We start from the raw sequence: 20,817 nt of genomic DNA on the forward strand, positions 1-20,817 counted from the left end.
TTTGCTCCAGAAGCATGAAGGACAAATGATACTCTTCTTTTCAGAGAGAAGACTGAAAGGGTGGTGCTATTTTGCTTTTCTCCTTCCTTATCTTCAATTTGTTTTTAATTTCAAAGGTAAACCTTGCTCAGTGTAACAAACTCAACCAATATAGAAGCATGTAAAGTAAAAATCTAAGTTCTCATTCCACTCTTCAGGGGTGATTATAAAACATGCACATAAAGTTGGGTTTTTTGAACAAAAATAGGATCTTTAGTGTGCTTCCCCCCCAATAGTATAGCATTATCATCTTTTTTGCTGTTATTTTTGTGCTAATATTTTTGTTGTATAACTTTACAGCACCGTCAGCCTTTAAATTTTTGACAAATTGCTAGATTTTAAAAGTGACTTCACTATTTTGATTACCTATTCTTAGTAAATTTTTATGTTTACTGAGTATTTTAGGATACCACTTAACTGAATAGTCCATTCTTTACCCCCAATGATTTATAATGCCACCTTTAAATATAGTAAGTTTATATCCCTGAATTTATTTCTGGTCTTCTGCAGATATATCTGACTCTCTGTGCACCAGCATTTTACTCTTTAAAGTACTTTATAATATATTGATAGTTTAAATATCCAGTAAGACAGGTTTTCCCCCATCTCCCAGTCGCCCTAAGTTTTGCCTTCTCATTTGCTCTCCTAAATGAATTAACTTGCTAATATTTTCACTGAAAATGCACTACACTTATAAATTTGGAAGGACATTTATATTTAACCCTAGAAATAGAATGACTTTCACATTCTAGTTCTTATTTATTTAGACAATAGTTAAGCTTACTCTTAGAATGTAGTTAGATATGCTATAAATACCTTGACTTTATATTTGCTGTTTCCTATTGGTGACATATATATTGCAAAGTGAAAAGCACTTGGTACATATAATGGTCAAGCTGAAAATTTTCTATCAAGAAAGGTTATATTATAAATCTAATGTGTTAGGGGTGTGATTTCTTTTCAGATTTACGTAGTCCGAATTTTGAGGGAAGGACAGCTTGAGCCATCATTTGTGTTCCGGACATTTGACGAGTTTCAGGAACTTCACAATAAGCTCAGTATTATTTTTCCACTTTGGAAGTTACCAGGGTATGTTCTCATCCTTGTACATTAATCTTGTTTTATAGGAAACAATTTCTTTATTATCACGTATAGGTCAAAAGCTTTGTGTTAAGTTAGTGTAAGATACTGTACTATGGACCGTGTGTAGCTAATTTTCCTTTGTATCACAAGAGCCTGACACAGTACTAGACATAAACAAGGAACTAAGTTTTTCTTGAATGATTATGATCTTAAACTTAAAATATGGGATTTTCTAGCTTTCTAAATCACTGCAGGAATAATCTGTTACAGCCATATTGAGCTCCTCTGAAAAACAATAAACTGAGGCACTGATCACTAATCAAAATGTTAGTGTTTAGGTCTGTATTTGATACCCTTTGGAAACCTTCAATTTTTAAGGTAGCTAATGACCAGTAGATGTCCTGTGTTGAATTGCTCCCATTCTTCTCAAGACTAGATTTTGAAAATAAGGAGGCAGCAAAGTGGGTATCAGAGTTTATTTCCATGTGCAGTCTCATTTTTCCACTGCCACCAAAATAAGCAGAGTTAAGATGAACTTGATTTGAACCCTATGGCATTTGTGGATTTTACTGGTATCAATAATAGCTACGGCTGATTGAATAATGATTATTTTGGAGGATAAGATCTGCAAATTTGTGAATGATTAATCTTGAGTAGAAATAAGTAGGAAATAAGTAATAAATATGCATATTAGCAAAGCAATGTACGTTTTGTACCAAGATCATAAAAGGATAATATATACTTGAACTGTTTCATCTCTAGTACTTGGAAAAGAAATCCAAAAATTACTTTATAGTGAATTAAGACTTCACTTTGTATTTAAGTGTATAAAAGAATATTTCTAAGTATTATACTTGATTCTATAAATACTCCCAGATGAAATAATTTAAATTCCACTCCTTCTTTTCTTTTGTAGCTTTCCTAATAGGATGGTTCTAGGGAGAACACACATAAAAGATGTAGCAGCCAAAAGAAAAATTGAGTTAAACAGTTATTTACAGAGTTTGATGAGTGCTTCAATGGATGTAGCAGAGGTGACTATCCTAACTGAAAAATAATAACGTATTTTTTTCTGTGCTGCATAGTATTTAAATTAATGAGTCTTTTTTTTTTTCCTCTTCCACCTTAGTGTGATCTTGTTTGTACCTTTTTCCACCCTTTACTTCGTGATGAGAAAGCTGAAGGAGTAGCTAGGTCTGCCGGTGAGAATATTTTTCTCTTTATTGATAATTCATGACTCCCTATGACCTGCGAGTCTGTAACTTCTTGATGGATGTGGTAGAGTGACAGTGGGGTTACTGTCTGTAAACAGTGCGAATGAGAGGAGGGTATTCTTTCTAAGCCAGTTGATTTCTGGATAAACATAATTTTCCTAATGGAGTGTGATTACTAAAGAAGTGTGTATCAGTGGTCTACCAGGTTCTTACCTTTTTTCCTCCAACATGTGATGGTCCTGTAATTAGAGCAAAAACTTTTGTTGCAGCTTGAACCACTGTAAGCAACATAAAATAAAGATGAACATATTTATATTTTCAGATGCAGGTTCCTTCAGTCCTACTCCAGGCCAAATAGGAGGAGCAGTGAAATTATCCGTCTCTTACCGAAATGGCACTCTTTTCATCATGGTGATGCACATCAAAGATCTTGTGAGTGATTACAAATAATGATGATTGTAGAGGAAACCTATACCTTGGTAGGAAACATTACTGTTAAGGGAATGCTTTTCTTTATAGGTTACTGAAGATGGGGCTGACCCAAATCCATATGTCAAGACATACCTACTTCCAGATACCCACAAAACATCCAAACGTAAAACCAAAATTTCACGAAAAACTAGGAATCCAACATTCAATGAAATGGTAAGTTAAAACCATTTCTAAAAATGTCCTAGATTTGTTGTTTTAAGATTTTTAATTTTAAACACTTTAAATTAAAACTTTTTAGCTATCAGTAGCTGAACTGTTTATTGTACTAGTAAGGCAAACCACTAGCAGTCCAATGGTATTTAACAAAATGATGCAGAATTGAACCTTTGGTCATAGATCCTTAGGCTTTAAAAAGATCTTAGGGGCCATTATTCAACTACCCTTCTAGTGCTGAAACCCTTTCAAAAAGTGGATGTCTAATCTGTGCTGAAATACTTCCAGGCCATCCAGTTTGTTTTGGGCAGCTCCAACTCTTAGATCATTTTCTTTACTGAGCTGAGATCTTCACTCCCTCTAGTTTGCACCTGTATGTCTCAGTTGTACCTCTTGGCACCACACAGAAATGCTCTGTTCTTCCTTCTACGTGGCAGCCCTTGAGATAACTGAAGTTCAAATGCCCTTCCTCTTTATTCTGTTGAAACATCTTGTGGACCTTTACCTTGGTTTGATAGGAGGTAGTTTCAAAATCATCCTCCTTCTAATTTGTCTTAGTCTGTCAACAACCCTCGTAAAATAGAGTGATCTGAACTGAAAGCAGTAAGCAAACATCAGCTGAACAGTGGGGAGCAGAACTGGGACTTTGCTGAGCCACTCATGGTCAACTTATAAATTTACTAATCTATTAAAATGCGCTAACCCTTAGTCAACTACTAGTTTGGGATAATAACCACATTATTTGTGTACATTAACATTATATCCACACAAAAATGTCTGGATAGAGATTTGGAAGCAAATAATTCTGAAGTTTCATCAAGGTTATAAATTTTTTAAAACTACAGAATACCCTTTCAGCCCTTTTTCAAAGCATATAAAATGTTTGGAGAAGACCAATTGGTATTATTCTCAAAAAGTAGTATAGAGGACTTCCGGGTAAGATGGCGGAAGAGTAAGACGCGGAGATCACCTTCCTCCCCACGGATACACCAGAAATACAGCTACACGTGGAACAACTCCTACAGAACACCTACTGAATGCTGGCAGAAGACCCCAGACCTCCCAAAAGGCAAGAAACTCCCCACATACCTGGGTAGGGCAAAGCGGAGAGATTCCCGCACAGAGGATCGGTGCCGAGCGGCACTCACCAGCCCGAGAGGCTTGTCTGCTCGCCCACCGGGGCAGGCGGCACTGGAAGCTGAGGCTCGGGCTTCGATCGGAGCGCAGGGAGAGGACTGGGGCTGGCGGCGAGAACTCAGCCTGAAGGGGGCTGGTGTGCCACAGCTAGCCGGCAGGGAGTCCGGGAAAACTCTGGAGCTGCCGAAGAGGCAAGAGACTTTTTCTTCCCTCTTGGTTTCCTGGTGCGCGAGGGGAGGGGATTGAGAGCGCTGCTTGGAGGGGCTCCACAGACGGGCGCGAGTCACGACTGGGGGCGCGGAGCCCAGTGACGGGCGTGGGACGCTGGGGCTGCTGCCGCCGCCGCCGGGAGGCCTGTGTGCGAGCACGGGTCGCTGTCCACGCCGCCCTTCCGGGATCCTGTGCGGCCCGCCACTGCCGGGGTCCCGGGATCCAGGGGCGGCTTCCCTGGGAGAGCGCGCGGCGCGCCTCAGGCTGGTGCGGCGTCACACCGACCTCTGCCGCTGCGGGCTCGCCCCGCACTCCGTGCCCCTCCCTCCTGCCCGGCCTGAGTGAGCCGGAGTCCCTGAAGAGGCTGCTCCTTTAGCCCTGTCCTGTCTGAGCGAAGAACAGACGCCCTCCAGCGACCTACATGCAGAGGCGGGGCCAAATCCAAAGCTGAGATCCAGGAGCTGTGAGAACAAAGAAGAGAAAGGAAAACCTCTCCCAGCAGCCTCAGAAGCAGCGGATTAAAGCTCCACAATCAACTTGATGTACCCTGCATCTGTGGAATACATGAATAGACAACACATCATCGCAAATTGAGGAGCCAGGAGTCAGTGCTGTGCCTCTGAGGTGGGAGAGCCAACTTCAGGACACTGGTCCACAAGAGACCTCCCAGCTCCACATAATATCAAACGGCGAAAATCTTCCAGAGATCTCCATCTCAACACCAGCAACCAGCTTCACTCAACGACCAGCAAGCTACAGTGCTGGACACCCTATGCCAAACAACTAGCAAGACAGGAACACAACGCCACCCATTAGCAGAGAGGTGGCCTAAAATCATAAAAAGTCCACAGACACCCCAAAACACACCACCAGACGTGGACCTGCCCACCAGAAAGACAAGATCCAGCCTCATCCACCAGAACACAGGCACTAGTCCCCTGCACCAGGAAGCCTACACAACCCACTAAACCAACCTTAGCCACTGGGGACAGACACCAAAAACAATGGGAACTACGAACCTGCAGCCTGCAAAAAGGAGACCCCAAACACAGTAACATAAGCAAAATGAGAAGACAGAAAAACACACAGCAGGAGAAGGAGCAAGATAAAAACCTACCAGACCTAACAAATGAAGACATAATAGGCAGTCTACCTGAAAAAGAATTCAGAATAATGATGGTAAAGATGATCCAAGATTCTATTTCCCAGATCCAAAATCTTGGAAATAGAATAGACAAAATGCAAGAAACAGTTAACAAGGACCTAGAAAAACTAAAGATGAATCAAGCATCGATTAAAAACACAACAAATGAAATGAAAAATACTCTAGATGGGATCAATAGCAGAATAACTGAGGCAGAAGAACGGATAAGTGAGGTGGAAGATAAAATAGTGGAAATAACTGCTGCAGAGCAAAATAAAGAAAAAAGAATGAAAAGAACAGAGGACAGTCTCAGAGACCTCTGGGACAACATTAAACGCACCAACATTCGAATTATAGGGGTTCCAGAAGAAGAAGAGAAAAAGAAAGGGACTGAGAAAATATTTGAAGAGATTATAGTTGAAAACTTCCCTAATATGGGAAAGGAAATAGTTAATCAAGTCCAGGAGGCACAGAGAGTCCCATACAGAATAAATCCAAGGAGAAATACGCCAAGACACATATTAATCAAACTGTCAAAAATTAAACACAAAGAAATCATATTAAAAGCAGCAAGGGAAAAACAACAAATAACACACAAGGGAATCCCCATCAGGTTAACAGCTGATCTCTCAGCAGAAACTCTACAAGCCAGAAGGGAGTGGCAGGACATAATTAAAGTGATGAAGGAGAAAAACCTGCAACCAAGATTACTCTACCCAGCAAGGATCTCATTCAGATTTGATGGAGAAATTAAAACGTTTACAGACAAGCAAAAGCTGAGAGAGTTCAGCACCACCAAACCAGCTTTACAACAAATGCTAAAGGAACTTCTCTAGGCAAGAAACACAACAGAAGGAAAAGACCTACAATAACGAACCCAAAACAATTAAGAAAATGGGAATAGGAACATACATATCGATAATTACCTTAAATGTAAATGGACTAAATGCTCCCACCAAAAGACACAGATTGGCTGAATGGATACAAAAACAAGACCCATATATATGCTGTCTACAAGAGACCCACTTCAGACCTAGAGACACATACAGACTGAAAGTAAGGGGATGGAAAAAGATATTCCATGCAAATGGAAACCAAAAGAAAGCTGGAGTAGCAATTCTCATATCAGACAAAATAGACTTTAAAATAAAGACTACTAGAAGAGACAAAGAAGGACCCTACATAATGATCAAGGGATCGATCCAAGAAGAAGATATAACAATTGTAAATATTTATGCACCAAACATAGGAGCACCTCAATACATAAGGCAAATACTAACAGCCATAAAAGGAGAAATCGACAGTAACACAATCATAGTAGGGGACTTTAACACCCCACTTTCACCAATGGACAGATCATCCAAAATTAAAATAAATAAGGAAACACAAGCTTTAAATGATACATTAAACAAGATGGACTTAATTGATATTTATAGGACATTCCATCCAAAAACAACAGAATACACATTTTTCTCAAGTGCTCATGGAACATTCTCCAGGATAGATCATATCTTGGGTCACAAATCAAGCCTTGGTAAATTTAAGAAAATTGAAATTCTATCAAGTATCTTTTCTGACCACAATGCTATGAGACTAGATATCAATTACAGGAAAAGAGCTGTAAAAAATACAAACACATGGAGGCTAAACAATACACTACTTAATAACGAAGTGATCACTGAAGAAATCAAAAAGGACATTAAAAAATACCTAGAAACAAATGACAATGGAGACAAGACGACCCAAACCCTATGGGATGCAGCAAAAGCAGTTCTAAGAGGGAAGTTTATAGCAATACAATCCTACCTTAAGAAACAGGAAACATCTCGAATAAACAAGCTAACCTTGCACCTAAAGCAATTAGAGAAAGAAGAACAAAAACATCCCAAAGTTAGCAGAAGGAAAGAAATCATAAAAATCAGATCAGAAATAAATGAAAAAGAAATGAAGGAAATGATAGCAAAGATCAATAAAACTAAAAGCTGGTTCTTTGAGAAGATAAACAAAATTGATAAACCATTAGCCAGACTCATCAAGAAAAAAAGGGAGAAGACTCAAATCAATAGAATTAGAAATGAAAAAGGAGAAGTAACAACTGACACTGCAGAAATACAAAAGATCATGAGAGATTACTACAAGCAACTCTATGCCAATAAAATGGACAACCTGGAAGAAATGGACCAATTCTTAGAAATGCACAACCTGCCAAGACTGAATCAGGAAGAAATAGAAAATATGAACAGACCAATCACAAGCACTGAAATTGAAACTGTGATAAAAAATCTTCCAACAAACAAAAGCCCAGGACCAGATGGCTTCACAGGTGAATTCTATCAAGCATTTAGAGAAGAGCTAACACCTATCCTTCTCAAACTCTTCCAAAATATAGCAGAGGGGGGAACACTCCCAAACTCATTCTACGAGGCCACCATCACCTTGATACCAAAACCAGACAAGGATGTCAGAAAGAAGGAAAACTACAGGCCAATATCACTGATGAACATAGATGCAAAGATCCTCAACAAAATACTAGCAAACAGAATCCAACAGCACATTAAAAGGATCATACACCATGATCAAGTGGGGTTTATTCCAGGAATGCAAGGATTCTTCAATATACGCAAATCAATCAACGTGATACACCATATTAACAAATTGAAGGAGAAAAACCATATGATCATCTCAATAGATGCAGAGAAAGCTTTCGACAAAATTCAACACCCATTTATGATAAAAACCCTGCAGAAAGTAGGCATAGAGGGAACTTTCCTCAACATAATAAAGGCCATATATGACAAACCCACAGCCAGCATCGTCCTCAATGGTGAAAAGCTGAAACCATTTCCACTAAGATCAGGAACAAGACAAGGTTGCCCACTATCACCACTCTTATTCAACATAGTTTTGGAAGTTTTAGCCACAGCAATCAGAGAAGAAAAGGAAATAAAAGGAATCCAAATCGGAAAAGAAGAAGTAAAGCTGTCACTCTTTGCAGATGACATAATACTATACATAGAGAATCCTAAAGATGCTACCAGAAAGCTAATAGAGCTAATCAATGAATTTGGTAAAGTTGCAGGATACAAAATTAATGCACAGAAATCTCTGGCATTCCTATATACTAATGATGAAAAATCTGAAAGTGAAATCAAGGAAACACTCCCATTTACTATTGCAACAAAAAGAATAAAATATCTAGGAATAAATCTACCTAAGGAGACAAAAGACCTGTATGCAGAAAATTATAAGACACTGATGAAAGAAATTAAAGATGATACAAATAGATGGAGAGATGTACCATGTTCTTGGATTGGAAGAATCAACATTGTGAAAATGACTCTACTACCCAAAGCAATCTACAGATTCAATGCAATCCCTATCAAACTACCACTGGCATTTTTCACAGAACTAGAGCAAAAAATTTCACAATTTGTATGGAAACACAAAAGACCCCGAATAGCCAAAGCAATCTTGAGAACGAAAAACGGAGCTGGAGGAATCAGGCTCCCTGACTTCAGACTATACTACAAAGCTACAGTAATCAAGACAGTATGGTACTGGCACAAAAACAGAAAGATAGATCAATGGAACAGGATAGAAAGCCCAGAGATAAACCCACGGACATATGGTCACCTTATCTTTGATAAAGGAGGCAGGAATGTACAGTGGAGAAAGGACAGTCTCTTCAATAAGTGGTGCTGGGAAAACTGGATAGGGACATGTAAAAGTATGAGATTAGATCACTCCCTAACACCATACACAAAAATAAGCTCAAAATGGATTAAAGACCTAAATGTAAGGCCAGACACTATCAAACTCTTAGAGGAAAACATAGGCAGAACACTCTATGACATAAATCACAGCAAGTTCCTTTTTGACCCACCTCCTAGAGAAATGGAAAGAAAGACAAAAATAAACACATGGGACCTAATGAAACTTAAAAGCTTTTGCACAGCAAAGGAAACCATAAATAAGACCAAAAGACAACCCTCAGAATGGGAGAAAATATTTGCAAATGAAGCAACTGACAAAGGATTAATCTCCAAAATTTATAAGCAGCTCAGGCAGCTCAATAACAAAAAAACAAACAACCCAATCCAAAAATGGGCAGAAGACCTAAATAGACATTTCTCCACAGAAGATATACAGACTGCCAACAAACATATGAAAGGATGCTCAACATCTTTATTCATTAGAGAAATGCAAATCAAAACTACAATGAGATATCATCTCACACCAGTCAGAATGGCCATCATCAAAAAATCTAGAAACAATAAATGCTGGAGAGGGTGTGGAAAAAAGGGAACACTCTTGCACTGCTGGTGGGAATGTGAATTGGTACAGCCACTATGGAGAACGGTATGGAGGTTCCTTAAAAAACTACAAATAGAACTACCATATGACCCAGCAATCCCACTACTAGGCATATACCCTGAGAAAACCATAATTCAAAAAGAGACATGTACCAAAATGTTCATAGCAGCCCTATTTACAGTAGCCCGGAGATGGAAACAACCTAAGTGTCCATCATCGGATGAATGGGTAAAGAAGATGTGGCACATATATACAATGGAATATTACTCAGCCATAAAAAGAAACGAAATTGAGCTATTTGTAATGAGGTGGATGGACCTAGAGTCTGTCATACAGAGTGAAGTAAGTCAGAAAGAGAAAGACAAATACTGGATGCTGACACATATATATGGAATTTAAGAAAAAAAAATGTCATGAAGAACATAGGGGTAAGACAGGAATAAAGACACAGACCTACTAAAGAATGGACTTGAGGATATGGGGAGGGGGAAGGGTAAGCTGTGACAAAGTGAAAGAGCGGCATGGACATATATACACTACCAAACGTAAGGTAGATAGCTAGTGGGAAGCAGCCGCATAGCACTGGGAGATCAGCTTGGTGCTTTGTGACCGCCTGGAGGGGTGGGATAGGGAGGGTGGGAGGGAGACGCAAAAGGGAGGGGATATGGGAACATATGTATATGTATAACTGATTTAATTTTAAAAAAAAAAGTAGTATAGGCTTTTCTTCTAGTTAGTGTTATACTTTCAAGAAACTGAAATGTGGTCATTTTTTTAGTTCTTTTAGTCAAACAGTAAGAACTAGATTAAGGAGATGTTGCTCAGAAGTTATGGTGAGGCTTTCTTGAAAAGAAAAAAATGGTGTTGCATGCAGAGTTTGAAAGAGAATAACCTTACAACAGTCCAGATTTGCTACAAAGTACATTTGTAATTGGTGATTTTGCACTGAATTATGGATAATCAGAAATTATCACTTCATGGTATATAAAATCCAACAGAATAAAGACAACAAAAGGAAATTTTAATCCCTCACTTTTTGTAAAATAGTTACAATTATACTATCCCAACTTGCTTCCTTCTACTCTCTTTTACTTCCATTCTCTTCCTTCCATTTCTCTTTTAAAGATGATCTATTAAATTATCTTAAGGCAGGCTGCCATGTAATTTCCCTTCCCCATACCTCCATTTCAGAAAAACCATGTTTTTAGTTTTTAGCTAATAATAATTTTCTGCTTTGTGCATTCCTGTCAGACACTCAGAGGAATGATAATACAATCCAAGACTCCTGAAATACAAAATGTGCATCTAAAGTATGAGACATATTCTACCAGATATGTCATAATCAATGTCATTAGTTGTAGTCACTCTTTGACTAATAATCTCACTTATGTTTTTACGTAAAATAATCCTAGAAACCGGACAAATAAATAATTTGTAATCTGCTGTTTCTTTTTGCCTTTGCTATAGCTTGTGTACAATGGATATAGCAAAGAAACCCTAAGACAGAGAGAACTTCAGCTAAGTGTACTCAGTGCAGAATCTCTGCGGGAGAATTTTTTCTTGGGTGGAATAACCCTGCCTTTGAAAGATTTCAACTTGAGCAAAGAGACAGTTAAGTGGTACCAGCTGACTGCAGCAACCTATTTGTAAACTAGTGAATTTCTGAGCTTTGGAAGCAAGAATAGTTATAAACATGTGCAGACACACGTGAACTTTGTATAATATTTTTATACTGGACAGAAATTATAAAGTAAATGTACTTGCTGCATTTCAACACATCTGTTGGACCAACAGTTACTTAACTTTTATGAATTTGTTGACTCCATTGCTGTTTTAAAGTCATTGTATAGAATGCTGTAAATCCTAAACTTAATATATAATAAGTCCTGAAAAAGACTTTGAGCTGGTGAAGGAGTTAATCCTTTCTTGAGTAATTCAGAGTAATAGGTTTAGTGTGGTCTGATAGTATTGTCAGTTCAACCATCTATTTTGCATTGTTTCTTACACAGACATAGCATGTTTGTTTTCCTGTTTTGCACCTTTTACAGCCTTTACCACTGTGTATGTTCACAAACACCAAAGGAGAGGAAAGGTGCAGGATGTTACCATAAAATGCAGCTGCTATTCACAGGGCTGAAAAGCAAAGCACAAATAATAAATAGTTATGTTAAGAACTACTAAGTAGTTTATAGAAGTAGGGGAAAATAACATTGCTTTTTATTATTCATGTCTTTAAAACCTTTTTCAGAATAAGTGCCAATCACTGAAGTTGTAAATAATGGTGCCTTAACTTCATATGCTTCTCTGGCACTTCATTCTGAGTTTTTTCCTGACTTAATAGTAAGTAGTTTTCACTCCCTTTTTACTAAAGACAAGAAATTATGTAAATTTACTAATGCTTTTCCCACAGATAGATCATTTTCTGTACTTCAGATGTGTGACTTATTAGTTATTTAAACATCAGCCATTTGTTTTATGTTTTCGTTGCCCAGTAACTGAATGAGATTCATCAACGTAGATGTACACTATATTCCATCATTCCATTATAATTCTACATTTATTCCCAGGAGGGTGAACTGAAGTTTGGTAATTTTACCTCCATATATCTATACTCCACCCCCTCATTAAACGAGAGAAAATATTCCCTCAAGTGTCCATTCCTGTTCGGTAGAAGAACTCCATGAGTAGGGCAGACTCTTCACAAGAGGCCCAGGACAAGAACTCTAGGGTCCAGACTAAATTTTAATGTAGACCTTTATGGCACAGTTCGTCTTGTACACTGTCTTACTTACCTTTGTAAACATTTTACATTTGCATGAATTACTTTCCTTAATATAATGAGATTTAGAATCATAAGGGACATGATTGAAATCATTCTATAGTAACCATTAAGAACAGGGTTCACTTTTATTAGTTATTCAACTTCACACATAATTTTGTGTTTAGTTTGGATAAATAGGTATATATAATATTAATTCTCATGGCTAGAATAGGAATTCACTTTTAAGTGGTAAGAGACTGTAGCAATCAAGTTGCTGTGGGATAACTGACAAAACATTCAATGAAAAATACCAAGAAAGGAAGGACAATCTCCGATTCAGTTGCCCAGAACAGAATTTTTATAAACTGTGCAAATGTTTAATGTAAATGGTGATACCTGCAGAGCAGACAAAGAAGCGTTGAGAATGTATCAGTGGGACAGGTTAAAAAAAAAACTTGAAATTTTTGGTGCCTAACACTAATGGTCCACTTGTAGGAAACCCCATATGATATATGAATGTCTTTTTTTATATTAAAATGTGTTGTCTATTTAATAAGTTAATTAAAAGGCAGATCAAAACACCGCTGTTTATTTGCTTTTTCCACATACAGTTAACATTTCCTTAAAGTGTGTAAGTAGCTTTGCAAATGTGAAGAAGTAGTAGACATTTTCACTTGTTTTTAAGACCTAATTCCATTCCATGAATTGTCACTTAGCCACTATTAAAAGAAAAAGAAAGAAAGAAAAGAAAAGAAAAAAAAGTACTGTCTTGGTAAAAGGTCACTGTTACCTGGACTCAGTGTATACTGCCTGTTTGCAATCTGTTATAGCAGTGTCTTTTATACAAATAGTAGAGCTAGAAAATGTGATGTCACTTTTCAATTACAAGAAATATGGATTTTTAATCCAAAAATATATATTATACACTCTGTATAGTTAACCAGAGTTCAAAACAAGTGGTAATCTTTCTCTTAATTTAACTCATTATGTGCCTTCTTTGGTCATTAAAAAAACACACATACGTTAAGTATATTTTAAATATAAGTTATTTCTTTGTGAACGCTAATCTTCAGCCCTTACCAAAAACAAACAAAAAATGACAGAGGCGCCTCTTGCACTACTTACTATCAATAAAATTTTGAATGTTTTTTTAAACATTTTTTTAAAGCTTGCATTAAAGTAAATCTGAAACAAAAGTTTAAACAAACTAGCCAAGACACTAATTTTTATGTATAATCACAGTGTTTTATACCTATCTTTACTGAGTAAAAATAGTTATGCTTAAGTCGTACACCAAAAGAATTTTTTCCCCTTGCAGTGTTTTGGGATTTGAAAATAATGGTTTACTCAAAGAATCTATTATTTTCTCTACTGAGGAACCCAATGTAGAACTTGCACTGATGTTTTTATTACTGCCTTTATAAGAATCTGTAGGTATCTAAATGTTAAGGCATGTATGATCTTTGATAAAGTATTCTTTTATCTTTTCAAATTAATGTTGTGTAAAAGTTTCAATATCTTGCCTTAAATTGGTTGACTGTTCTTTCTAGGATTCATGTGGCATTTAAAAAAGAAAACATTAAATTTGATACTTAGACTTCAGATCAAAAAGGAATCAAGCCCCACTACCATAATCCATGGATTTACTTACATGCTGTTTGACTAGCAATGCAAATATGAATAAATGTGGCAGTTAGTCTCATCTGTAAGAACCAAATACTTTAATTATGTTAAGGTAGTTAATAAAGATGTATAATATTTTTATTAATACCTTGAATATATTCAGTGGATTGAATGTGACTTCATAACTGTACTACAATTGTATTAAAATATTTCTGGAACAAAGGAACTCTGCTATCATTTCTTTTTTTTTAAGATTTTTTTTTTGATGTGGACCATTTTTAAAGTCTTTATGGAATTTGTTACATTACTGCTTCTGTTTTATGTTTTGGTTTTTTGGCCACGAGGCATGTGGGATCTTGGCTCCCTGACCAGGGATCAAACCCACACCCCCTACATTGGAAGGTAAAGTCTTAACCACTGGACCACCAGGGAAGTCCCCATGCTATGATTTCTTTCCTCATCCACATATTAACATTTTTGGTTCCAAACATTGATATGAGCTCACTGTTGCTGTTCTTTGCATCCAACCCAGGAGTTTATTAGATTCAGATAATCCTGAATTTCAGAACTGGCCTGTGATCTGCCCCTAAAAATGTCCAAATAGAGTGTCTGACTTCTAAGTGTGGTTCTTGGAAGGTCTGGATTGCCACTTTGTTAGAGCCCCATCACCATTTCATAGAAGTGAAATGCTTCTGTGAGTATGGTCCCTGGTCTTTGGTAATTTATTTAAATATTAAGTATGTTTATAGCATGGCTATTACTATACTGTCTTCAGAACAGAGAATGTAGATTCTTAATACCATACCTCCATCCTGGAATGATACCAGTGAGGTTGTGGTTCTCTGATCCTAGAGATAACATGTAAAAGGGCCAGAGACCATGAAAGAGCAATAACTTAATTAGAGCCAGTTTCTTTGGTTGATAAACTCAGTTTGTGTCAGAAACAAAACAACTGTATTTTACCCTTACTGTTTTGAAACACTTTATCACGCAAATTTTAGACAAAGTTAGACAACAGTATAATGAACTCCATGAATGAATCCTGTCACACACCTTCAACAGTTATTACCTTAGGGCTAATCTTGTTTGATCTATATTAATGATGATGTGCCTAGGCTAGGTGTAGATATCTTTATTTTTTTTTCTATTTAGGATTCTTAAATCTATGGATCAGTAACTTTCTTCAGTTCTGAATAATTTTTTATGACTTCTTTTCCAATTCACTACTTCTCTCTTCAACTGTTTAACCCATTCATTGAGTTTTTAATTTGGGTTATTGTATTTTTCACTTCTATTTGGGGTTTTTTTCTGTTTATTTGAATCATGATCCAGCAAAGACACAAGACTGCCAGGATCAATGTGGAAAGAATAGTTCTTTTTCAACAAATGGGGCTGAGACAATTAGATAACCACATGCAAAAAAGTGAAGTAGGACTCTTACAACATATACAAAAATTAATTCAAAATGGATCAAAGACCTAAACATAACTAAAATTATAAAACTCTTAGAAGAAAACATAGGTGTACATCTTTGTAACCTAGAATTAGACAGGGTTTCTTTTCTTATGTCACAAAAAGCAGAAGCAACAACAGAAAAATAGATTGGTTTTCATCAAAATTAAAAACTTCTGTGCATCAAGGACACTATTAATAAAGTAAAAAGACAACTCACAGAATGGGAGAGAATATTCACATATACCTGATAAGGACCTGGTATCTGGAATACATAAAGCACTCTTAAAATTCAAGAGAAAGCAAACTCAAATTTTAAATGGGCAAAGGACTTTTGAACAGACGTTATTCCAGAATGGCCGACAATCACATGAAAAGATGCTCAATATCTCAGTCATTAGGGAAATACAAAACTACATTGAGATACCAATTCACACCCACTAGGATAGCTAGAATTTATAAAGTTAAGTGTGAGGATATGGAGAAATTGGTGCCCTCATACACTGCTGGTAGGAATATAAAATGGTGCCAGCTGCTGTGGAAAACACTGGCAGTTCTCAAAAAGTTAAACATAGCTTCCCTGGTGGTGCAGTGGTTAAGAATCCGCCTGCCCATGCAGGGGACAGGGGTTCGACCCCTGGTCCGGGAAGATCCCACATGCCGCGGAGCAACTAAGCCCGTGAGCCACAACTACTGGAGCCTACGTGCCACAATTACTGAAGCCTGTGCGTGTAGAGCCCGTGCTCTGCCACAAGAGAAGTCACTGCAATGAGAAGCCCACGCACTGCAAGGAAGAGTAGCCCCCACTCGCCGCAACTAGAGAAGGCCCGCGCGCAGCAACGAAAACCCAACGCAGCCAAAAATAACATACCTACATACATACATACAAACATAGTTACCCCTATGACCCAGCAATTCATATGGTATGTAATCTCCAAGAGAACTGAAAACAGGTACTCAAATACTTGTGCACAAATGTCCATAGCAGCATTATTCATAGTGGTCAAATAGTAGAAACAAGCCAAATATCCATCAGCTGATGAATGGATAAAACAAAATGTGGTATATCCCTACGATGAAATATTATTCAGCCATTAAAAGATATGGAGCATTGATACATACTACAACATGGATGAACCTTAAAAACATGCTAATGGAAGGAACAACATATAAAAAGCCAAATATTGTATGATTTAATTTATATGAAAAGTCCAGAATAGGCAAATCCAAGGAGACAGAAAGCAGATTAGTGGTTGCCAGGGACTGTGGGGGACGGGATACTGAAGAGTGATTGCTTAAAGAACAGAAAGCTTTTTTTTAGATTTATTTTTTATTGAAGTATAGTTGAATTACAATGTTAATTATTGTACAGCAAAGTGACTCAGTTATACATATACATATATATATACATTCTTTTTCATATTCTTTTCCATTATAGTTTATCACAGGATATTGACTATAGTTCCCTGTGCTATACAGTAGGACCTTGTTGTTTATCCATTTTATATATACCAGTTTGCATCTGTTAATCCCAAACTCCCACTCCTATCCTCCCCCTTGGCAGCCACCAGTCTATTCTCTGTGTCCCTGATTCTGTTTCATGGATAGGTTAATTTGTGTCATATTTTAGATTCCACATATAAGCGATATCATATGGTATTTGTCTAGAATATAAAGCTTTTTTAAAAAAATTTATTTTTTTGGCTGCGTTGGGTCTTCGTTGCTGCGCGCGGGCTCTCCTCTGGTTGCAGCAAGCCGGGTCTACTCTTCGTTGGGGTGTGCGGGCTTCTCATTGTGGTGGCTTCTCTTGTTACAGAGCACAGGCTGTAGGTGCGCAGGCTTCAGTAGCTGTAGCACGCAGGCTCTAGAGTGCAGGCTCAGTAGTTGTGGCGCACAGGCTTAGTTGCTCTGCGGCATGTGGGATCTTCCCGGACCAGGGCTCGAACTGGCGTCCCCTGCATTGGCAGGCGGATTCTTAACCACTGTGCCACCAGGGAAGCCCAGAAAGCTTTTTAATGAAAATTCCTGGAATTAGTGGTGATGGTTGCACAACACTGTAAATGTGCTAAAAGGTACTGGATTATACACTTTAAAATGGTTACTATAGTGGATTTTATGGTGTGTGAATGTTACCTCAATAAAATGTTTAGAAGCTCATACAATCAATTTTTAGAAACCATTTGATCATGGAACCTCTGCCTTTAATAAATGTGTTACCACTGACTTTTTTTAGATAGTGAAATTATAATTTCCCCTTTTTTGTCTTTGAAAAATCAGAAGGTTTTAATTAACAAAAAGTTCTCCAAAAAGCATGCCACATTTAAAGGCAATAGAAGGTAAATATCATTTAATTAAAATTTATACACATCATATTTTATCTTTATTATTACTGAATATGCAAACATGGCCAGATCAAGAATTGAAAACTAGTGGAGGGCTTAAACATGACTAAAACAAAAAACCCTGAAATAATAGTTATAATTCCTATACCATGAATAAATATTTGAGTCAACATTCCTATATCCTTATTAGAAAAGTTGTATGGTCTTTTTAACAACTGGTTTTTTTTAATGATTTTTTTTTAAAACCAGAGTGGTATTCTCAAAACAATCCAGTCCTAGTATTGGTTGTATCACAGATATCCTTCAAATCATTCTACTACAAGACATAAGTGTGATAAGTTAGCAGGCTGAGGGCAAATCATTCTGGCAGTGCTTGAGTACTCAAAAACCTCATGTATAACTAAGAAAGTGATTTGATCCAAATCACACACAGATGTGTATGGTAATCCAGGTCTAGATTGCCAAATCTTACTCTTCCCACTGTGCCTCCTGAAATAAAGTTTGTAGTCTACACATCTTCATGAGGAAAAAATTACTTCTTTAGATTCATATTGCCAAATCTTACTCTTCCCACTGTGCCTCCTGAAATAAAGTTTGTAGTCTACACATCTTCATGAGGAAAAAATTACTTCTTTAGATTCATTCTTTCAAAATATTTTTGACTGCATAGTTAGGCACTGTTCTTGGTGCTGGAGATGAAAGCAATGAACAATCTAAGAGTTCAAATTTATTGGAGGCAGGCAACCAAACAAGCAACTAGAAAGGAAAAATGAAAGCACAAAAACAAACATACAGATCAATGGAACAGAACAGAGAGCCCAGAAATAAACCCACACACCTAGAGTCAATTAATCTTCGACAAAGGAGGAAGAATATACAATGGAGAAGAGTCTCTTCATCAAGTGGTGTTGGGAAAGCTGGACAGCTGCATGTAAATCAGTGAAGTTAGAATACACCCTCACACTGTACACAAAAACTCAAAATGGCTTAAAGACTTACATATCAGACATGACACCATAAAACTCCTAGAAGAGAACATAGGCAAAACATTCTCTGACATAAATCATAGCAGTGTTTTCTTAGGTCAGTCTCCCAAGGCAATAGAAATAAACAAATGGGACCTAATCAAACATAAGCTCTTGCATAGCAAAGGAAACCATAAACCAAATCAAAAGACAACCTATGGGAGAAAATATTTGCAAATGATGCAGCCAACACGGGCTTAATTTCCAAAATATACAAACAGCTCATACAACTCTAACGAAAACAAACAGTCCAATCAAAAAATGGGCAGAAGACCTAAACAGACATTTCTCCAAAGAAGACATGCAGATGGCCAACAGGCACATGAAAAGATGCTCAACACCACTAATTATTAAAGAAATGCATATTAAAACTATTAAGTATCACTTCACATCGGTTAGAATAGCCATCATCAAAAAGTCTACAAATAAAACATGCTGGAGAGGGTGCGGAGAAAAGGGATTCCTCCCACACTGTTGATAGGAATGTAAATTGGTGCAGCCACTGTGGAAAACAGGATGGAGGTTCCTTAAAAAATTAAAAATAGAGTTACCATATGATCAGCAATCCCACTCCCGGGTATATATCCGGAAAAGACAAAAGCTCTAATTTGAAAAGATACATGCATCCTAATGTTCATAGTGGCACTATTTACAGTAGCCAAGACATGGAAGCAACCTAAGTGTCCATCAACAGATGAATGGATAAAGATGTTTTTATATCTCTATATATCTCTATATATGCAATCGAATGTTAGCCATAAAAAAGAATGAAATGCCATTTCAGCAACATGGATGGACCCAGAGATTATCATACTAAGTCAGACAGAAAGACAAATATTACATGGTATCACTTTTATGTGGAATCTAAAAAATAGTACAAATGAACTTATTTACAAAACAGAAACACAGACATAGAAAACAAACATGGTTACCAATAGCGAAGGCAGAGGGAAGGAGTATGGGATTTTAAAAATAAATAAATAAAGGAAAATGACAAGAGACTATGTGTTATGAGGATAATCAATAGGCTACTGTGTTGGGAGGGAAAAGAACTACTTTAAAGGGAACGGTTTTCCTCAGGGAGGGCCTCACTGAGATGACACAGAGGCCAGGATCTGACTTCTCTGTAGTCAGTGACCCCTCCCCTGAAAGATTAGCATTAGAAATAAGAAATGTTACTCTTGGCTAGGAGGCAGCCACTACCATTACTTCCAATGTAGCACTTATCACCATGGTATTGTACCTGCGAATTTTTTGTATGTATGTATTTTTCTGGCTCCGCGGCGCAGCTTGTGAGATCTTAGCTCCACGACCAGGTACTAAACCCAGGCCCTTGGCAGTGAGGGGGCGGTGTCCTAACCACTGGACCACCAGGGAATTCCCCCATGTGAATGTTTTAAGGGCAGGGACAGACTTTGAGGTATCCAGTGCCAAGGCAAAGCCTGGCACTGGTGAGTGGATGAACAATTGTGTAGGGCTGAACTTCTGACGCCCAAATTCGCTGGGCGGTGGGGGCGCAGATAACGGCCTTCTTTAAGGGCAGGGACCAAGTCTACCAACCTCTGCAGCCGTATCTGTTCCATTCGCACTCCCAGTCCGGCTTCCGAACCTGAAACACCTCGGCGCAAAAGCACTTCTAACGAGCCCACAGCCCAGGCTGGAGGCGGACTCTTTTTCCCCCTCTCTAGCCTAGCACCGCCTCAAACACCGATGCATGCCGGGACGTGTAGTCCACGTTGAAGTGCTTTTCGGGATATGTAGTCAGGCGGTCGCCGGGAAACACGCCGCGCAGCTCCGCCTCCTGCCGGCGAGGAAGCGAGGACGTGTG

General features: G+C 37.8%; 1 protein-coding gene across 4 annotated transcripts in view; it reads left to right on the top strand.

Annotated features, from left to right (window-relative positions):
• The window catches only part of PIK3C2A (phosphatidylinositol-4-phosphate 3-kinase catalytic subunit type 2 alpha), a 177,934-nt gene extending 163,542 nt beyond the window's left edge, over window positions 1–14,392 (top strand). For 3 of the 4 annotated variants that reach the window (XM_081240458.1, XM_081240459.1, XM_081240457.1), the window contains 6 exons: window positions 1,004–1,128; window positions 2,039–2,156; window positions 2,252–2,324; window positions 2,659–2,768; window positions 2,856–2,981; window positions 11,254–14,392. In XM_081240458.1, coding sequence (XP_081096584.1) covers window positions 1,004–1,128; window positions 2,039–2,156; window positions 2,252–2,324; window positions 2,659–2,768; window positions 2,856–2,981; window positions 11,254–11,436 — 735 coding nt within the window. In that variant the 3' untranslated portion in view covers window positions 11,437–14,392. The remainder of the gene's footprint in view (window positions 1–1,003; window positions 1,129–2,038; window positions 2,157–2,251; window positions 2,325–2,658; window positions 2,769–2,855; window positions 2,982–11,253) is intronic. The other variant, XM_081240460.1, reaches the window with a different exon arrangement.
• Window positions 14,393–20,817: the final 6,425 nt, after the last annotated feature.

This window comes from Mesoplodon bidens (genome assembly GCF_964165515.1).
Source record: "Mesoplodon bidens genome assembly, chromosome: 7".
Lineage (NCBI taxonomy): Eukaryota > Metazoa > Chordata > Mammalia > Artiodactyla > Ziphiidae > Mesoplodon > Mesoplodon bidens.